We start from the raw sequence: 22076 nt of genomic DNA on the forward strand, positions 1-22076 counted from the left end.
TTTTGCCATACATTGACATGAATCAGCCATGGGGGTACGTGTCCCCCATCGTGAACCCCCTTCTACTCCTCCCCCCATCCCATCCCTCTGGGTTGTCCCAGTGCACCAGCCCTGAGTGCCCTGTCTCATGCATCGAGCCTGGACTGGCGATCTGTTTCACATATGGTAATATACATACTTCAATGCTATTCTCTCAAATCATCCTACCCTCGCCTTCTCCCACAGAGTCCAAAAGTCTGTTCTTTACATCTGTGTCTCTTTTGCTGTCTCGAATATAGGGTCATCATTACCATCTTTCTAAATTCCATATATATACATTAGTATACTGTATTGGTGTTTTTCTTTCTGACTTACTTCACTCTGCATAATAGGCTCCAGTATCACCCACCTCATTAGAACTGATTCAAATGCATTCTTTTTTTTTTTTATAAATTTATTTATTTTAGTTGGGGGCTAATTACTTTACAATATTGTAATAGTTTTTGCCATACATTGACATGAATCAGCCATGGGTTTACATGTGTTCCCCTTCCTGGACCCCCCACCCTCTTCCCTCCCCATCCCATCCCTCTGGGTCATCCCATTGCCCCGGCCCTGAGCCCTTGTCTCATGCATCGAACATGGAATGGTGTTCTGTTTCACATATGATAATATACATGTTTCAATGCTATTCTCCCAGAACGTCCCACCCTCACCTTCTCCCTCAGAGTCCATAAAATTGTTCTATGCATCTGTGTCTCTTATTCTGTCTCACATATAGGGTTATCGTTACCATCTTTCAAATTCCATATATATGCATTAGTATACTGTATTGTTGTTTTTCTTTCTGGCTTACTTCACTCTGTATAATGGGCTCCAGTTTCATCCATCTCAGTAGAACCGATTCAAATGTATTTTTTTAATGGCTGAGTAATATTCCATTGTGTATATGTACCACACCTTCCTTATCCATTCGTCTGCTGATGGACATCTAGGTTGCTTCCATGTCCTGGCTATTGTAAACAGTGCCGCGATGAACATTGGGGTACATGTGTCTCTTTCAATTCTGGTTTCCTCGGTGTGTATGCCCAGCAGTGGGATTGCTGGGTCGTATGGCAGTTCTATTTCCAGTTTTTTAAGGAATCTCCATACTGTTCTCCATAGTGGCTGTACTAGTTTGCATTCCCACCAACAGTGTAAGAGGGTTCCCTCTTCTCCACACCCTCTCTAGCATTTATTGTTTGTAGACTTTTTGGTAGCAGCCATTCTGACCAGCGTGAGATGGTACCTCTTTGTGGTTTTGATTTGCATTTCTCTGATCATGAGTAATGTTGAGCATCTTTTCATGTGTTTGTTAGCCATCTGTAGGTCTTCTTTGGAGAAACATCTGTTTAGTTCTTTGGCCCATTTTTTGATTGGGCTGTTTATTTTTCTGGAATTGAGCTGCATGAGCTGCTTGTAAATTTTTGAGATTAATTCTTTGTCAGTTGCTTCATTTGCTATTATTTTTTCCCATTCTGAAGGCTGTCTTTTCACCTTGGTTAGAGTTTCCTTCATTGTGCAAAAGCTTTTAAGTTTAATTAGGTCCCATTTGTTTATTTTTGCTTTATTTCCATTACTCTGGGAGGTGGGTCATAGAGAATCCTGCTGTGATTTATGTCAGAGAGTGTTTTGCCTATGTTTTCCTCTAGGAGTTTTATAGTTTCTGGTCTTATATTTAGATCTTTAATCCATTTCGAGTTTATTTTTGTGTATGATGTTAGAAAGTGTTCTAGTTTCATTCTTTTACAAGTGGTTGACCAGTTTTCCCAGCACCACTTGTTAAAGAGATTATCTTTTCTCCAGTGTATATTTTTGCCTCCTTTGTCAAAGATAAGGTGTCCATAGGTGCGTGGATTTATCTCTGGGCTTTCTATCTTGTTCCATTGGTCTTTATTTCTGTCTTTATGCCAGTACCATACTCTCTTGATGACTGTAGCTTTGTAGTATAGTCTGAAGTCAGGTAGGTTGATTCCTCCAGTTCCATTTTTCTTTCTCAAGATTGCTTTGGCTAGTTGTGATTTTTTTGTATTTCCATAAAAATTGTGAAATTATTTGTTCTACTCTGTGAAATATACCATTGTGGCTTGATAGGGATTGCACTGAATCTGTAGATTGCTTGGGGTAGTATACTCATTTTCACTAGGTTGATTGTTCCAATCCATGAACATGGTATATTTCTCCATCTGTTTGTGTCACCTTTGATTTCTTTCATCAATGTTGTATAGTTTTCTATGTATAGGTCTTTTGTTTCTTTAGGTAGATTTATTCCTACGTATTTTATTCTATTTGTCACAATGGTAAATGGGATTGTTTCCTTAATTTCTCTGTTTTCTCATTGTTAGTGTATAGGAATGCAAGGGATTTCTGTGTATTAATTTTATATCCTGCAACTTTACATATTCATTGATTGGCTCTAGTAATTTTCTGGTGGTGTCTTTAGGGTTTTCTATGTAGAGGATCATGTCATCTGCAAACAGTGAGAGTTTTACCTCTTCTTTTCCAATCTGGATTCCTTTTATTTCTTTTTCTTCTCTGATTGCTGTGGCTAAAACTTCCAAAACTATGTTGAATAGTAGTGGTGAGAGTGGGCACCCTTATCTTGTTCTTTTAGGGGAAATGCTTTCAATTTTTCACCATTGAGGATAATGTTTGCCGTGGGTTTATCATATACAGCTTTTATTATGTTGAGGTATGTTCCTTCTATGCCTCAAAGCAGGACTCTTGCCAACTCAAGTACAGAAAACCCAGTTCAAACTTCCTTAAGTAAAAGACCATTGTTTTCTCAAGTCACTGAAAACTTTCCAAGTGGTAAACCCAAAACATCAGTGTGTCCTGCTCTCCTCTTCCTCCCCATGTTTCAGCTCTGCTTTTCTTGGTGTTGGGGCTTCTTGTGACATTTTATAAACTTCACAAAGCTGACTCCTTTCCTATTTCAGAAATGGACAGAGTAGCAGCAGGCTTTAGTTTCCAATAGGAAAAATCTCTGTAATAAGCACCTTTCCTTGCTTCAGAAAAACACTAGGATTGACCTTGATTGGCCAGGCAGGGGCCATGTTTCCAGCCCGGGAAAATGGGAGTAGGTGTGGAGAGGTGGTACACACACACCCAACATCTGGGACTGAATTAGAAGAAAGGATCCCCAAGGAAACAGCAGTTTCTTTCACCTAAAAAAGGGATGCTGGGAGGTAAAAACAACACATTATGTCCATGTTCTATAGACTGGTAGCATGTTTTCCTATTAGTCAGTAGGATTCAATGAAGACAGTCCATGAAATATGACATTCTCTCACAGAATAATGATTCTTCACATTTTTATGTTTTTATTCCCTTCATTTCTGATTAAGTCAGATAATGTACATACCCACTTCCACTCTCTTTTAGAGGCGATTTAGAAAAAAGAAACAAGTGCTCACTTCGGCAGCACATATACTAAAATGGGAACAATACAGAGAAGATTAGCATGCCCCTGCACAAGGATGACACGCAAACTCATGAAGTGTTCCATATTTTTATGGAAGCAACCTAGATGTCCATCAGCAGACGAATGGATAAGAAAGCTGTGGTACGAATACACAGTGGAATGTTACTCAGCTATTAAAAAGAATGCATTTGAATCAGTTCTAATGAAGTGGATGAAACTGGAGCCTATTATACAGAGTGAAGTCAGAAAGAAAAACACCAATACAGTATATTAACGCATGTATATGGAATTTAGAAAGACGGAAACGATGACTCTATATGCAAGACAGCAAGAGACACAGATGTAAAGAACAGACTTTTGGACTCTGTGGGAGAAGGCGAGGGTAGGATGATTTGAGAGAATAGCATTGAAACATGTATATTACCATATGTGAAATAGATCACCAGTCCAAGTTCGATGCATGAAACAGGTTGCTCACGGCCAGTGCACTGGGATGACCCTGATGGGATGGGGAGGGAGGTAGGAGGGGGGTTCAGGATGGGGGACACATGTACCCCCATGGCTGATACATGTCAATGTATGGCAAAAACCACTACACTATTGTAATTAGCCCCCAACTAAAATAAATAATTAAAAAAGAAAAAAGAAACAAGATTCACCCTAACATGACATATATTTAATATCTGGGAGAATCAAGTTGATCTTAAAAGCAATAAAAATATTCTAAATCCAGCATTAGCTAGAAGGCAGTTATATCCCATGCATTTTCTCTTTTAATTTTCTAGATCTTTTACCATTTTCTTTGGGTGAGTGGCTGTATCAGATGGGGTTCAGGGCATAAAGTAAAACCACTCTAGGTATTACTGGCATGAAGGGATTTAATTCAGGAAATTACATGCATACAACACAGACTAAAGTAGGCTCTAGACAGGGCCTCTGGGAATAGTATCTAGAAGAATGACTCATCTGAGGGTTTCTGGAAATTTAGGTGAAGAAAAATACTTGTAGCTACAATCCACAGTCAAAAACAGGAAACGAGACCACCACCAGTTAACCCTTTCTAATACTCAGAAAGCTAGAAGACCCTCAACACTGACCCTTAGGTCTCCACAACCATGCTTGCTAGGAGAAACACTCACTGAGACCACCTTGCAGATCTCAGATGAAGGTACGTAATTCACAGAATCCAGTTCATGTGCAAAGCCCCTAGCTGCAAGGGAATCTGGAAGAGAATTTTTAGCTTTCCAGCCCTTCTAATTAAAGGGTGGAATAGAAGTTGGCAAGCCAATCCACAGATATCTATCTCAATGGGCTTAGGCATTATTCATTTGTTTTCTAGCAGGAGTAGCCAGGTTGTTTGTGGTGGCAACAGGCAAAGGCAAACTGAAGAACTGTTGCTGCTTAAGAAAGAAATTGTCAGATTGCAGAAGTTTAACTCTTAAGATTTTGGCTGACTCTTACTACTGATTTAGAGAAGTCACTGTAAGCAGACCAACATATTATTGCTTCTGTGGGTCAGCTACTAGAACTGGTAGATTGTTCCCCATTCAGTTGTAAATGGGATTTTGCTTCTAACAGGGCAGGTGTCTTAAAGGCATGGCCCATAGAGTAGCCTAAAAGGAATGTTATCTATCCTGTCATCCTCACATATAACAAAGATTAAAATGTGCCCTGATTATTCTTTATACGCAAGTTTGAGGATGTTAGGGATTGGAAGTTGTTAAAGGTGAGTAGACTGGTGTCTCCTTTCTAGAAGTCTAGGTTATAATCCTTCCATATACTGTTCTATAGATGCAGAAATTAAACCAGTAGGGGTAAACAGAAAGTGGCAGAGAAGTGACTTGAACCTTGAATGAAGATCAACTCCACAGACGCTTGCTACCCAATGTGTAACCTGTGGACTGCAGCGTCTGAAGCTCATTAGAAAAGTTGACTCTCAGGCTCTTTCCCAAGCTCTCTGAAGTAGCACCTGCAGCTTAATGTCTGCAGGTGATTCTCGGGCATGTTCAAGTGTGAGGAGGATGGCTTTTAACCACTTTGTTGACTTAAGACTTCCTAACAAAGCGGCTATGGCTGTAAGCGCCCTAGAACTTGAGTTCCATCAGCAATTTGATGACACCTTGGAATCAAACAGACACCCAGTCTTTCTAGGGAAAGGTTCCCCTTTTATGGACTTTAGAGTCTTTCAGTCAATGCACTATGACACGTGGAAAGAAGAAAAGGGAGTTTTTCAGTTTTTTCTTGCATTGACAAATCTGGTCTAATATACATGATGTAACTCAAGCATGAATGGGCCTATGAACACGTCCTCTTCTGCACAGCAGTAAAGGTATGTAAGCAACAAATCTACAACGGGCCTTCCCACTGCAGGAAACCAAAGAATCGATCGTGTGGGTAAAGAACTGAGGAATGGTTCAAAAAAGAATCCTCTCTTTTTAACACTCTTCCATTTCTGAAAAAAAAAAAAAAAAAAAAGAGTCAGTACATAGCAATTTCAAGATACCTACATATTGACTTTGTGTCCATGCTCCAAGCCCACATTATGGCCATTGTATTAAGGGCTTGAAGCAGTTTGACATAAGTCAGTCTTGTACAAAATGACCTATGTTGATGAGCAGTTTAAATGTAAGAGTTAGGCTCACAGTATTTTTTAGTGAAGGTTACTTGCATTTGCAGACTGTAGCTACAGCAAGTAAACCCAGGAGTATGAAAAACCTAGATGAGACAGGTCAGCAACAGTTAAACATTTCCCCATCTGTGAAATGAGAAAGTAGAACTAGATTTCCATGTTTCCTTCCTATTTTAACATTTTATGGTTCTATATAACAAGTGTAATTATAAGAATAACATTTAGTGAACATTTTCTTATCCTCTCATTTATTCCTTTTAAGAACCCATGAGATCAGTACTAATATCAATCTCACCTTACAAATAAAGAAACTGGGGCACAGACATGTCAGTCACCCTTGGGGGTTATATTCTAAGAGGGGAAACTGATTCACACCCTGGCAGTCTGACTGCAGCCTCACTCTTACACACCCTATTCATTGCCTCCTACTTTATGGCAAATACATCTCTAACTTCCAAGCTCTTGTTACTGGTGCAGTGGAAATCTCACATGTGGCAATAAGGCATTTCCACACAGAGGGCAGAGCCCTTGCCATAAATATTGAAGCCGTCCATGCTTTAGAAACAGCTCTCAACCTTAGCTACACATTAAGAGTCACCAAGGAAGCCTCAAATAGCACGGATGCCTGGATTCCACACTGGAGTTTCTGATAGTCAGTCTGACATGAATTCTCGGCACTGGGGTTTTTTTAAAAAATGTTTTTTAGGAATTCAATATGCAGCCCAGATTGAGAATGGACTACTCCCAACTTTATAGGAATGGAATTGGTTCTGGAGGCAAGTTCTACCCACGTAGGACCAGGTACTGACCTGATGTGTCAACCATTGATACCCTGACACAAGATTTTTAATTCTGCTAGTTATGTAATGGAGAAGGAAAATGGCAACCCACTCCAGTACTGTTGCCTGGAAAATCCCATGACAGAGGAGCCTGGTGGGCTAGTCCGTAGGGTTGCAGAGTCAGACATGACTGACTGAGCACATTTATGTAAAGTAAATTACCTGTTTGTCAGTACCATCTGTTGTTTTGGATAAGCTTCCTGTAAAAGGGCAGAGCCAGTGTCTTATTTGTATGTGTGCCCCCAGAGCCTGGTAACATCCCTATAAATTTTATTTCCAATTGGAAAAGAAATAATGAAACCACATCTAACCATCTCCATATAACAAGATCTTGACAGAACACTCGCTTAAATCTGCTGGTTACTGTTGAACTGAATACTCATCTGCTAGGCTTTGAGACAGGGAAAGAAGTATACTCGGTTCCTAGAGTTTGAGATTTCTTGGGGATGTTCTAGGACAGTGTGTCAATAGTGTGTGAGAAATTTTATCTGACCCCTGCTAACATGGATGTGTCTCTGCCCATTTCCATGACCCCAGCTCAAGCAGCCTGACAGATGCTCCAGGGTCAGGACATTTAAGCTTTGCTGACTACTATGAAAGTCATACTTTTCCTTCACTCCAGTGTAGTTATCAACCATCACCTGGTTAGCTTTTCCCTTTGTGGTCCACCTTGAACTGTGTTAGACCCATTTTCTCTCCCTGACTTGTTTTACAGTTCCCTTACCTGTCCCGGATTTAACCAGGAATCCCTTTGTAACATTTCCCTCCTAAATGGGTCTGTTGGTAACACCTCTGCAGACCTGGCCTCAGCCACTGGCTCACAGCACTCTCAGACAGCTGGGCCAGAGAAGGCAAAACCTATTTTTAAGAGAAAGAAAAGTTACTTGCCACTTGACCACAATCAGAACGAGCAGTGGAACAGATGCCCCCTGGTTTCATTGCAGTAGCCACTTTTTTGAAATCATCCTGAAGTTCATTTTCTCTCTTTGAGGCTCAATGCAAGAGGTTGGACCACAGAAGTCCAAAGGACTGACCCCTCATCCTTTGAGCTCGAGGAACTGCCTTTAATTATTTACTTTCACATTCCTGCTTTCTTAGCCCTGGGAACGTACTTATGTGGAAGCCAGTCACCTACAACATTTCACCCTCTTCCTCCTTTAAAACAAAACAGCCCATCAGTTCCAGCCTGTCTTCCCACAATGTCCTTATTGTACTAGGGCTAAGTTGCTTACTAAGATGTTTTCATCCAGGGTAGAAGGCTCAAGCATATCCTTACTTTCCTGGTCCGGACAATGTAAAGCATTTCCCAGCAACACCTACCCCACATTCTAGAATATTCTCAACCACAGGGGCATGACATAAGCCATGACTCTGCATGATATACTCTGAGGTTGTAGCAGGTAATTTGCAACCAACAATCACATGTCAGCGTTCACAGTTAGGTCCAAGGGTCCCCTGTATGAATACTGCTATCACACTCTGAGGCATCTCTGAGGGAGATGAAGGAAGAAGGAGATGAGGGAAAGAAGGAAGCAGAGTCCCAGGAGTCCCATAAAGCAGTACCATGACCCCTGCCAAGGGCATTCATGCCACAGACCTAGCCAAAGCAGTTAATGATGCTCCTAACCACTGACTACACATCATTGCAGTGACTTACACTTGGTATACCCATGGGACTGTGGTTAATAGAGTTCCAGCCACTGGCCTGTCTAAAAAGCACCTATCACTCATTTGTTTAGGTAGTTAACATCACCTGTCTGACCTTCAGAGAACAAACAAGGCTAAGACATAACGTGTAATACAAGTACAATGGAAAACTATTCCCTAATAGACTGGACATATAACACATTTTATATTGGAAAATTTCTTCAGGCCAGGGCATGCTATATTGTCTGAACACTATATACATACCTTCTATTTATTAAATTGTGACAATCCGGCTAGAGAAGTTTCAAGCTGCTTAAATTTAAATGAAACCCACTGATGAAGAAAATATTTTCTGACCTGTCAATTCTGCCTAGTCAGTGGTTGGTGATCAGTAATGATGAGGCAGGTCACAGCTGGACTGCTGTCACAGCGAAAGTGTGTTCTAAGAAAGCAGCTGAGCCATAAGAACTTTTTTCTTTGTGCCATGTGTCATTGCTAGCTGACACCCTATCCTTCACAGGCATAATAAGCCTTTGAAGCAGATGAATCAATGCTTACAACTCACAATTTGCAGGTACCTTGAACAAACCACCTTTAAGATCATTTTCTTTGAAAATGATGAAATGTTGAAAATATTCTCAACAGACAATAAAGCCAGAAGAGGAAAAAAAATCACATTTACATTGCATTTTGTGGAGCATTAATATCTTTGGCCGACCTGAGATTAGTCTTAGTGTCCCATAAATAAAAATACCAAAACCTTTATAGTTCAGCTTGATGAAATAAAAAGAAACGCAATTCAGGTTATTTATAATTTCACATGTAAAATGCTGTGTTTCTAAGCCACAAACACTTTCATAAAAAAATTTTTATTTCACACTTTTATACAAATATCCACAGGTATTTTCTAATCATGAAATAATTTTACAATGCTAGTTAGTATAAAAATGTATCAAATGCAAACAGACCAGTGACTTGACTTGAGATGACATTTTTAACAACTATAAACATCACTACATTCGTGTTTCTTTTGTTGGTGAACCACCCTTGCACCCCGCCCCCCTTTTTAGGACATTCATTTTTATAACAAAGGTCTATAAACACTTTCAAAATATCAGCTTCTCAGCAACCTATAAGCCAGTGCACTGGGTTCCAAGTTATCTAAGCAAGAAACTGAGATTTTAAACATTGTTATGACCTGTTTTAGAGAAATTTCTGTAAACAAAATATCATCTGTAAAACTATTTTTGTTCTGAAAATTCCAAAGCACAACTAATATCTTAAGGGCATAAGATTTCTGAAAAAAAGAAAAAAAAAATGAAAACACCAAAGCATCAATGTCACATACAGCTGTATTTTGTTCTTTTAAAAGATTTTGAGATGCTACTTACACTACAGCCAAACAAATTAGCACCTGTTTGCTACTGTACCCCCTGTAACTTAACATTTTGAAGTATAGTAATTTTTTAAAATTTAGCTTTCCAGCTATTCAATCCCTATTGAATGTATATAGTAATATATACATTCCTCCTCCCTCCCCTTCGTCTTTAAAGTTAAACAATTTAAAGTTCTTTTCAGAGTAGTTAAAAGTATTTTGGGGGATACAGACAGGGGAGGAAACAAAGCAAAACACAGAACATCGACTCATTGATTAAATGATTCCAATAATATTTTAAAACTTCAAAGCCACGATGTTCAGACTTTTGGTATCAGGTATTCAGTAGTCTTACACTGGATCGGTTTGGGTCCACCATTGGCACTCACCCTTTCTTTCAAGTCCTGAATATACAGTATTTTCAGCAGTGACTAAACTGCACTAAAGTCCAACAAACAATCCCATTATTTCCAAGAGTTCCTGATAGTTATAGCAGGCAAATCAGAAATACCACACAGGGCTCTAAACTAAAAAATATCTTCTGTCTTTAAGAATTAAACATCTCACAGTTAAATTCTATTTCTTAAACGTTTTGGGTTGGGAGGGAGGGGATGAGTGCTGTCATGAAGGGAGTTAATAACTTAAAACTTTTCTGTAAAGTATAACAACTCTCTGCTATATAAAGACTTACTATGTTCTTTAGGCAGTCAGTAAGTGAGGTCCAACCAGTGACCTCTCATGTTCTGATTCTGATTGCTTAATCCAACCTGAAGGGCAAACTGGAGAATCTTTGGCCTGTTAGTCAATAACATAATGGTTTGTAAAAAAGAAAAATAAATACCATATACAAATAAGTGTAACTAGCATTCAAATCTCTTATGCCTGTGTGTTTTAGTGAAAGGGAAATGAAAACTGTGTGTATTTGGCGTGAGCAGGTATTCACACGTCTAGGAAATGGAAAAAGATGGCAGGATGGCAACATCACCTTCTATTGCACATTTAATTTATGGGAGCGCTTTAGTTTGAACACAGTAACCCTGATGGCATAGGGCTGTGATGCAGGACAGTTAACTGGCATGTTCTCCCGTCCTATGAGAAAAACGCTGGCAGAGGTGGTGCCGAGGTCGGGACGGTCACTCTGTTGGCGCAGGGGTCATGGTGCCTTCTTCCAGCTACACCTTTGGAAGGATGTTGCATAAGAGTAACTGGGCAGGCCCTTCCCCAGCACAAGTAAGTCAAAAACAAAGGCAACCCGGAACGTTAAATTAAGGCAGTTAAAGAAAAATCCATTCCAACAGCCTTCAATTTGGCTGTGCAAAACAGGAGCCTCGGGCTACGTAACAATGTCCACAGTTAAAACTGGAGGCCCGTACTGTTGTGTAGTCTGTCTGAAATCAGTATTCAGATATTGAACAGGTTTTTCAATCCAGCTGAGTGTCTGGGTTGGGGAAAAAATAAAGCAGTTTGGGTACTATGAAGCTTTTCTGGCCTCCCTAGGAGTAGCTTTCATTTTCATTCCACTTTGTGATCCACTGTTTTTTTTCAGGGTTATCATTATATTTTTCATCTTGGATCTCTCGCTCTTCTTTCCGGATCCTTACAGCGTGGTATCGGGGAACGCTATCATCGTACCTAGAGCGTTTAAAGAATCCACACTGGAGATGGGGTAGGGGGAGAAAGAAACAGACACAAATTAAGTAATTCCAAGAAGGGCAAGTCCCCTAGATGGTAATATCTAAGCTTTCTGTTCAGCTATGCCTAAATTTGTACTGGGACAAAGAATAAGAGACATGGTTTCCTTTTAAGAAGGAACTAATAGGTCAAAAAGAAATAGTAACAGCCAGTGAGGATAAACAGAAGGGAACAGCTGTAAACCTAGAAGAAAAGTCCCTTTTCCCATCTTGTCTTTCCATCTTATTATAGCAATGTAAGTTACCTCTGAGAGTTGAAGAGTTTATGAAATAGTGCTTCCATTTTTTATAATCACCATACTATATGTAAAAGATCTTTCAGATTACTAGAACATCATGTTAATTTCAAGAACAACTTTTTTCAAGGCCATAAACCAAAGATGATTCCATGCCCCTCTTCCGTTAACAAAATGGAAATCAGGTCACAAATATTTTACAAATTACTACTTGAAATGGGTGATTTAAGAATCTCCTCTCCTTTGAGGCTCCAGTACATCTCTCTTAATAGCTAAGATGTAATTTATACTGCCTGGATTTCCAAATGAAGCTTCCAAACTAAGCTGTTTCATTAATAAATCATGCAGTGACTGTGTCCTGCAATAAAATCATTCATGTACCACAAAGAATTTGAGGAAACCATCACTAGATTGAATTTCAGAGCATCCTCTAATTTCTTTTCTTTCTGACAAAAAAATAGCACTTACATTTATATTATTATTATATATATTAGAATATATATTTCATTAATCTTTAAAAACATATTCAATCTGATCCAAAGTAGGTTTTTATTGGGAACATACCTGGAAATTCTTAAGTCAGATTGAATTTTTTTAATGAATAAAATATATATGTATTTTTAAAAAAGATGTGTTTTTAATTTTTAAATGCAGATAAAAGATGGATGAGGAAGATACTTAGAATGGTTGATTAACATGTTTACTATGTGACATCAATAGGCACAGAACATTTGTTTTGAATGATGTTAAGCTATAAAAATGGCATGGGACAAAATAAAATTATGTACAAATTTATCACTAAATCAGTGAGGAAAATGGGACAAGAATTTTTGTTCTAAGGCCTTTTCTATTTTCTGCAAAAAAGCCTAAACATCTATCTGTTACATAGTGTGACTACTGCCCCATTTAAATGAAGAAATCAGGAGTGATACATAAACTGAAATGGAAATGCTGGGATTCATTATGACAGAGCCATGGAAAGGGATTACAGGGGTAATTCTACCCTCTGGTGCCCACAGAAATGGAAAAAGGAATCGCTGCCAATTCCCATTTCCATGGAGTTACAAATAAGAGAAGCCAAACATGAACTTAAAATCAGCTGAGACCCAGGGCTGAAAAAAATTTCTAGGAACATGGAACAAGGTCAAACTCCATTACAACATTTTGAATAAACTGTCCACAGCATTTTTATATTAAACTTTTGTAAACTGAAGGCCATGTTGGCAAATAATCATCTTCTCAAGTTGACCATAATGTCCATCACGCCAGTAGCGAAGAGTTTGTTGTAATGGTCTTTGACTTGTAGTAGATATGCAGGGAAAGGAAGTTGCATGCTTAGCCAGCATAAAACAATTTCTGAGCAACAATAAAAGCATTCCAAGCCTTGCCCCATCATTTTATAGCACAAAAATCAAAAAGATGACAGTGAGAAAGCCTTCTCTTCAAGAGAAACACAATGTTTCCAACATGCAACAGGTTAATTAGGCAGTCAACACAAGCTTCCATCTGTGGGAAATTCCAAAATGGACAAGAAATCTGGGATGATTTCTTATGCATCTTTGAAATTCCAAGTGGTATGCTACATACTAGATTTACAACACGTGGCAAACTGGTCTACTGTCGAGGTCTAACACCTCCTATGTGTACATAGATTGCAGTTTTCTTCATTGCTGTGGGTGATGTCTATTAACAACAAAAAGTAACTCACCTGCAACGAAAGATTCTTTGTGCACTTTTTAAAAAAAAACTAAGCTTTCAAGTGAAATAAATGAAATAAAATAAAATTCAAGCAAGGCAAGCCAGTGTGGACATTTGGAAAACGTCTGTTAATGGGACACACACAGCAAGCTGTTGCTTTTAAAGTTAGCCACCACAACCATAGCAGGTTCCACAGCTAGCAATTAAAAAACATTGATCAATTACCAATTACAGAAGTAGATCAATACTACGCATCAGAAGTAAGCCTCTCTTTATCAGATGGCTGAGCATGGATCTCAGCCTTGTGATATGTGGCATCATAGTGATCTTTCTTATTTCTCTTGAAGAAACCACACTACAAGGAAGCAAGGTATTTAGTCAGTGTTACAGTTCTGTGTATAAAAGCTAAACAAAAGAAAAGTCTCAGAGTTTAACCTGTTTCTTACTTACAGCTCGCTTACAAAGAGACCACTATGGATCACTCAAAAGGGAACAGATTCCATACCGTATGACACAGTGACATCAAGTGTGCTGTATACTCAGTTGCTAAGTCCTGTCTGACTCTTTATAAAGACTGCATGAGCCATAGCCCACCAGGTTCCTCGGTCCACGTAATTTTCCAGGCGAGAACACTGGACTGGATTAACATTTCCTTCTCCAGGGACTCTTCCTGACCCAGGGATCTGCTTGGCAGGCAGATTCTTTACCGTGGCGCCACCTGGGAAGCCCCAGTGACGTCAATTAACCCAACTCTATTACCATAAGTCTCCGGTCAAATATTTATATGGATGACGCTAGCAAATTGATTTTTCTATTTGTAACAAATCCTAAGGGCCAAAATCATTCTAAAAGGGAAAATATTTACACATCTGATCATAGTTTTGGGTAGTTTCTTCTTGCTGGGCTTCCCAGGTAGCTCAGTGGTAAAGAATCTGCCTGCCAATTCAGGAGACACGGGTTCGATCCCTGGGTCAGGAAGATCCCCTGGAGGAGGAAACAGTAATCCACTCTAGCATTCTTGCCTGAGAAATCTCACAGACAGAGGAGCCTGATGGGCTATAGTCTATGGGGCTGCAAAAAGTTGGACACAACTGAGCACACAGTTTCTTCTTGCAGGGGATATGGAGTCTAAAAATATGCAAAAGATTGACATCTGCAGTTTACTGATTCAAAGTGTAAAGAATAAATTCTCTAAGACTTAGCACAAATCCGAATAAAAGAGACACTGAATATTTTTCTGTCTTTCTCAGTGAATTTTATGGGATAAGTGCCATCTACTTGAGGCCTTTGTGGGGTAAGTCACAATATAAATTTGAACATACCATCATGAAATAATGATTGCTGTCACTTTCCCAAATTCGGAGCCACCATGTAACATTTAAGTGGTAGTAATCTGTGCTCCTCAGATTAGGTCACTCTAAATGAGTATAGAGGTTTAGGAAAAGACTGTCCTTGTAGGACCTCTTCTGGAGAGCAACAGAAGGCCATCCTCAAATATCAAACCTCACATTCAGCTTTTGATATCAAAATAATTTCCAGAGCATCTCCTATATCGGCTGGCTGTGCTCAGACAAACCTAGTATCTGAAGGAAACATCAGGTAGGACTGGCTAACTTCCCATGGGAGGATGGGTCTTGGCATAAGCAGATACCAAACTTCAATCACATGATTGGAGGACACCCCAAAATTATCTCAAAATTATCTTGGCAAAAGGAAGTTACTTGGAAAAATAAAGCAAAAAGAGATGCCCAATATTTGAAAGTGAGAATATCTTGAGTCCTTGTCCATTATACTTGGATCCAAAGGAAAGATAAGGAGTCTGATCCTAGAGACTAGTAGTCGACTTTCATCATCCTTTGCCTCTAGACCAGACATGTTTGGAAACCCCAAGTTTCCAGCCTTTTAGAAAAGCAATACACTGCATATATAATGTCACAGTAATTAAAACATTGGTATTCCTAATGTTTTAGAATTGAGTAAAGGATAGAGACTATAAATATCCTCTCTTCACATCATGTCAAGTTGAGTTGCCAAATAAGTCATTACAAACTTTGAGTTTTGGGGGATTGTTGATAAAAGTCTGTGAATCTCCATTACTAACTGAGAATAACCCAAAATCTATAGGTGATAATTTTTGCCAAGAAAAGTATGTGACATCTCATACATTTTTTGTAATGTTGACTATTTACTGGTGGAAAGCAGAGGGAAGATACTACATTATATTTATAGGACCAGACTCTAATGAAGTACATCATATTAAACACAGATCTTCCTTATGCTTGATATAGGCTATGGTGACCACTTTGAGATTTATCAATTTCATGCTTTCCTATTTCCTAATCTAGATGCAACTGTAACAAGCCCCCATGGCTGCCATGAACATTTTTTTACAAAAGTTGAAATTAACAGGGATACAGATTCTGATTAGCATGATAACCAATTTGGCTTAGAGTCAGAATTTGATCTTCGATAAAGAAACAGTCATAGTGGTAAAATTTTAAAAATTATTATCTGCCAAACATGCTATATTATATGTGAAAACACTGAAATTTACACACTTAAGAAATTCCTTATAATATATAGATACTCTTCCTTTAAATATAAAATATTAGATAGGTATTCAGATATTCATTATATAATTCTCAAGTCTGCTGTATTTTGGAAAAATTTCATTAAAAAAATGTTGGGAAAAAGAAGCAATGAAAAATGTATGTACTATCAGTGTTAATTTACTTAAAAAAAAAACAACCTGAAATAAAGTTTATATCACAAAACTCAACTGCCAGTATGACTTACCTTCCACAGTAAAAATACTAATAGACCAAGCATCAAAATCCCAGCAAGAATGGCCACTAGGATGATCCACCAAGGTACTCCTGAATGTTGAGCTACAGTCTTTGAGGGAAACACAGTCACACGAACCTATGGGGCATAAAGCAATACCATTACAAACTTGGGTGAGAATTAAACCCTGAGCTTGTATCACTAATTTTGCTTCCAGATACACTTGGTCAGTGTAGCCTATGGATGGATGACGTGTCTTTTTGGTATGAGTTCCTTTCCTTTAGTAATGGAATATTGCTTCAAGAGGCATTTCTTGCAGCTCTTTTCCCAGACCCTGGAAAATGCTGAATTGTGTTTTGATGAAATAATTGCTTCTGTGCTGACTTATCTTTTATAAATTTTTATAATCAACAAAAGTAGAGAAAATTGTATAACCGATCATCATTTATTCATCAGCAAGTTTCAACAATTACCCAGTGGGATACAACCAATCTTGTTATATCTATATTAATATAACCTGGTATCTTTTTGAGAACAATCACCCTCTCTGAATTAAGCATTCAACAATGGCAACAAAAGGGGTCCATTTATGCACAATTAGCCTAAATTCCTCACTCATATTTTAAAGTTGTTATGAAATATAAAAGAGGGATGGAGCTGCATTACTGGCACCATTCTAGTTTTCCCTTAAGGTTGAAACCAAACAGGACCCAGTGGGGCCCTCTCGGCAGACCAAAGCTTTATGGTTCAAACCTGACAGTTACTTGGAACCACAGGATTGTGAGGTCATCTTTGAAAACAGAAGATTACCTCTTGCAGCACATAGCCCCTTCCTCTTTTCCCTAAGTAATCTCAGAACAAAACCTGGGGGGAGTTGGTTCTTTGGGACATGAGTTCACCTCCCCAGGATTGCTGCTGCTGCTAAGTCGCTTTAGTCGTGTCTGACTCTGTGCGACCCCATAGACGGCAGCCCACCAGGCTCCGCCGTCCCTGGGATTCTCCAGGCAAGAACACTGGAGTGGGTTGCCATTTCCTTCTCCAGTGCATGAAAGGGAAAAGTGAAGGTGAAGTCACTCAGTCGTATCTGACTCTTAGCGACCCCACGGACTGTAGCCTACCAGGCTCCTCCGTCCATGGGATTTTCCAGGCAAGAGTACTGGAGTGGGGTGCCATTGCCTTCTCCTAGCTTACTCAATAAAGCTCTTTTTTATTTTACCTAACACTTGTCTCTCAGTATTGGATTCTTGGGTTACGAGAAGCCAAACCTGAGTTCAGCAACAGGATAGCAAACTGAAGACCCTTGTAAAGAAAAAAATTTCCTGAAATGGCTTGGTGTCATTTACTACAACAATGTGTACAGACAAACGAGACTCTGGATTCATTCAGAGGCAGCTTACAGCTTTAAGCAGCAGCTGATGAGAAGTTTAAGCTCTAAACACTTGATAGCTAGCAAATACCAATTGAATGGAAGTGTTTATTCAGAAGTCTAAAAAGTTGCTTATGGCAATTTGCAACAACTTGGTTATGTGAGCTTAGAATTCAAGTGGACTTCTGTGATGCCAGAAGGTTTTTTCCAGGAAACTAATCTTCAAAGCTTATAAAAGACCTAGAGAAAGCTACAAATACGATTTTGTAAACTATACTGATTAGTCACCTATCAGTTTGAAGTTTCTGCTATTTTTGAATTTAAAGAATATAAAGTGAAGGGTAAAGAAAATTTAAGAGGGAACAATTTAACTCCTGAGAAGTGTTTCTAGTTAAGTATTCTACATTAATATTGAATTCTGGATGCTGCCTAAAAATGCTTCCATGTCTACACTGTGATTCAGTACTACTATACTAGAACTCTTTTTTAAAAAAACTCTTAAAGTACTTCTATCTATACAAGTTTTCAACCTCCTCTTACAGAATATACTTAAAAGCAAGAACCGCTTTTCTTTAAACATTTAATAGGAACAGAATTCACATTAAGAGTTTTCTAAACTCTAACCACATAAACACCTTTATCAGCTACTACGTTTCCTGTTATGGTCTCAATGAAGTTTCACTCATGCTCTCAGCCCAGGGGAGGGCCTCCTGACTCACTTCCTCTTGCCTCCCTTCCCCCAGCTGGTGTCCTAGCTTTAAAAGCTAAAACAACTCTTTCTTGAGATTACTGGTTGAAGCAGAGAGGTACCCATGAAGTAGGGAAGAGAGAATGGTGCGAGACCAGTAAAGAAATAATATAGTTGATGTGAGTGCTAAGTCAGATAATCCTAAACTAAAAAGATGACTTCAACTAGCCTATGCTTTATCTTGGCTTCCCAGGTGCACAGTGGTAAAGAATCCGCCTATCAGTGCAGGAAACACAAGGGATGCAGGTTCAATCCTTGGTTCCGGAAGATCCCCTGGAGAAGGGAACAGCTACCCACTCCAGTATTCTTGCCTGGAGAATTCCATGGACAAGAGGACCCTGGCAGGCTACGGTCCATGGAGTCGCACAAAGTCAGGCACGACTTGGCAGCATGCACACACATATGCTTTATTTAACTCTGCTTCCCTAGTATGTAGCATAGGCAAGCCACACAGTATCCCTGGGGCAAGGTGATGACTTGGAAGGGCCATTCTCATTTTTAACAATAGGCCCTGATGAAGCCTTGAAGTAGAGAGTGGCCACTGGTCCACAGACAGAGGAATCAGCCCTATCACTGCCGTTATCAGTCCTTCAAATGGATGATCCTAGAGGGAAACCATGCCCCAAAATCACTGTAATCCGACAGCCATAAGGGCTGAACAAGGTACTTTTTTATTTTGTGGGGTTGGGGGTCGGGTGCAGTGTAGGCAGGAACTCAGCTGAGAGCTCTAAGCCCCAGGTCTGACTACCATTCAAATCCGATCTTAGATCCTTCTAGAAACAAACAAGTCACTGTGCATCAGACTAAGGACTAATGCTAGGCTCTGGGCCACACATTTAAAGGTTAGATGTGCTCTGCAAACCCAGTGTGTGTCTGTGCAAGGCCATGCCTCAGTCCAGGAAGGCAAGAGAGGCCCGTCAGCAAGATTTTACTGTTTCCTTAAACTGTCAACTCTTGTGTGGTGTGTGTGTGCGTGTGTATGACAGTCATTCTCCAGCTGGGAATGAGAATGGGGGGAGGGGAGTGGAGCTGGCCTTAGAATCGGGTTGGGGGAGACCAACTATGAGCTGAGATTCCCAGAGCTCTGGACACCTTGTCTCATCTCATCACAGCAACTGTTACTGATGAACAATGACAGGTTCAGGCGAGTAGAAACTACTCCAACTTCAAAAACAAACAAACAAAAAAATTGTTTTGGCTGCATTAAAATCTAGGCATTTCCACAGGGATGACCTGTGCACGTGAACCTCATCCATCATGTGTCCGTAAGAGGAAAAGGGTTTAATTCTGCTGATGTATTAAATTCCATCACCAGTGAGCAGTGCTGAGACCACATGAGCTTGCCCCCAGCCAAAACTGTTTCCCTAAATTACTCTTTAATGTAATATCCTTCACTCTCATTGAACTTTACTTAGTACAAGATATTCACCCAGTGAAGGGATTTTCGTATCTTTAACGAAACTCTCTAATAGAGTATTAAGGAAACCATCCCCTTAGTGAGTGTTCTTCATATTAGAAATTCATCTTATAGAAGAATCCACATCTCAAGTTCTTCTCTGAATTTAGAACCAAAAAATGAAAATCTCCTCCACCCTGAAGAATAACATGCCTACTTCCACTTATCACACTCTTTCTCACCTTTGGCAGGCAGGAAGTTTACCCACTTTCTTCCTATTCCTTAGGAATGAAGAGGGGGATATGTAAGTACAACCAATAAGAAACTTCCTCCTTCCTCGGCTGAATTCAACAAGTCTCTCCTGGCTTACGCTCTCCTGTGTTCATTCAGTCGTGTCTGAACTCTTTGGGATCCCATGGACTGTAGCCCACAGGCTTCTCTGTCCATGGAATTTTCCAGGCAAGAATACTGGAGTGGGTTGCCAGGGGATTTTCCTGACCCAGGGGTTGAACCTGAATCTCTTGTGTCTCCTATATTGGCAGGTGGATTCTTTACCACTGCACCACGTTGCAAGCCCCACTCACTGTCTCCTAGACCATGAAATTCTAACCAACTGACACTATCTTATTCAATTTTGCTTCTCTAGCACTTATGTGGAGAAGGCCTCTCTGGTACTTCTGCAGTGCATCCATGGCTAATTGGCTTGTTAACTGGATCAATTTAATTGATGCTAAAATTTTAGTAACCATCTTATGTGGTTCAGTTAGGTGACCAGCTCTCCCTGACTTTTGTTATAACAATATTTTAAATGTGTTTTATTAAGAAATGAACACAGGTGGGAGGGAGGTTGAAGAGGGAGAGAACATAGGTATACCTATGGCTGATTCATGTTAATGTTTGGCAGAAACCAACACAATTCCGTAAAGCAATTATCCTTCAATTAAAAAAATAAATATTTTAAAAAAAGAATTGAATACAAAACTCTTAAAATCGGTTGGGTTTTAAGGAAACGAAGAATTTTTTATCTTTTTAAAGCCAGGATTAGAGTAAAAGCAATGGGAAAACATATCAACATTAACACCAAAAGACAAGGCTGAATTACTCAACCTCCTTTGCTTCATGTCCAAAGAAAAATAATCTCGACACTGGAGAAGACAGAGAATCAAGATAAAAATGAAACTTGAAACCCTCAGTAATTGAGGGAATAAAAAATGAAAGCATTTTGACACTTGAATTAAGCTTGAATCTTTAGACTCCCCCCCAAAACCGCACCTTAAAATACTAAAGAAACATGTAGATATGACAGCTGAGCTATTGTATCTCAGAAATCAGTTAATAGAAAAGGTAACAGAAGACTAGAGATTAAAAAGTCTCTGTTTTCAAAATAAATGGGTTCTAGATATGAGACTCGGAGAAGGCAATGGCACCCCACTCCAGTACTCTTGCTTGGAAAATCCCATGGACGGAGGAGCCTGGTAGGCTACGGTCCATGGGGTCGCTAAGAGTCGGACACGACTGAGTGACTTCACTTTCACTTTTCCCTTTCATGCACTGGAGAAGGAAATGGCAACCCACTCCAGTATTCTTGCCTGGAGAATCCCAGGGATGGCGGAGCCTGGTGGGCTGCCGTCTGTGGGGTCGCACAGAGTCGGACACGACTGAAGCGACTTAGCAGTAGCAGCAGTAGCAGCAGATATGAGACTAATCCTTTTTAAAATCTACCAATTATTAAATAAATCAAGTAGTATTATAGCAAAGATTCCAATTCCCATTAGTAGGCATGGGCTCTCAAAGCCCTGAGAACATGAAATGCCCAAGAGAACCTCATTTGCATTTGTAACCCAGCCACTAGTCCAGACACCTCGGCCTTCAGTTCCATCATCTTCAAGAAAACAAGAGCACTTGATGAGAAGTCATGAGCCCAAGGTCTGGTCTTACCTCCACCCCACATGCTGGTCCTGTGACCCTGAGGGACAGACAACTTTCTTTGGACTCAAGTTTTCTCATCGGAACTTGAGATTTGGGGACTTCATGGGGAGCAAGTATTATAGAGTCAAAGAATAGGGGCCCAGAAGCCAGAATGGTATAGATGCCAATCCAGGACCCCACATGACATCCTCTGTCTATGCCTGCTTCCTTTTTTTGTAAAGTGGGTGCAATGTCTACCTTGGCATTCTCCTGCACTTTAAATGATAGTATATGGGTAAAGCATCTAGTAGATAGTA

At 39.6% G+C, this 22076-nt stretch overlaps 1 protein-coding gene and 1 non-coding gene across 15 annotated transcripts in view; one reads left to right on the top strand and one right to left on the bottom strand.

Annotated features, from left to right (window-relative positions):
* The first annotated feature begins 3426 nt into the window (after positions 1-3426).
* LOC145543864 (U6 spliceosomal RNA) lies at positions 3427-3532 on the top strand. Its single transcript, XR_014081111.1, has one exon. It is a non-coding gene; the product is annotated as a U6 spliceosomal RNA (small nuclear RNA).
* A 5878-nt stretch (positions 3533-9410) lies between these two features.
* ITGA6 (integrin subunit alpha 6) overlaps positions 9411-22076 on the bottom strand; it is an 84544-nt gene continuing 71878 nt past the window's right edge. For 8 of the 14 annotated variants that reach the window (XM_081577782.1, XM_081577776.1, XM_081577779.1 and 5 more), the window contains 2 exons: positions 16354-16479; positions 9411-11587 (listed from right to left, as the gene is read on the bottom strand). In XM_081577782.1, the coding sequence (XP_081433908.1) occupies positions 11426-11587; positions 16354-16479 (288 nt within the window). In that variant the 3' untranslated portion in view covers positions 9411-11425. Of the gene's footprint in view, positions 11588-13782; positions 13913-16353; positions 16480-22076 lie in introns of all 14 variants that reach the window. The other 6 variants (XM_081577787.1, XM_081577778.1, XM_081577777.1 and 3 more) reach the window with 1 other exon arrangement.

The sequence above is a fragment of the Giraffa tippelskirchi genome, chromosome 3 (genome assembly GCF_054371585.1).
Source record: "Giraffa tippelskirchi isolate mGirTip1 chromosome 3, T2T-mGirTip1v1.2.pri, whole genome shotgun sequence".
Taxonomy (NCBI): domain Eukaryota; kingdom Metazoa; phylum Chordata; class Mammalia; order Artiodactyla; family Giraffidae; genus Giraffa; species Giraffa tippelskirchi.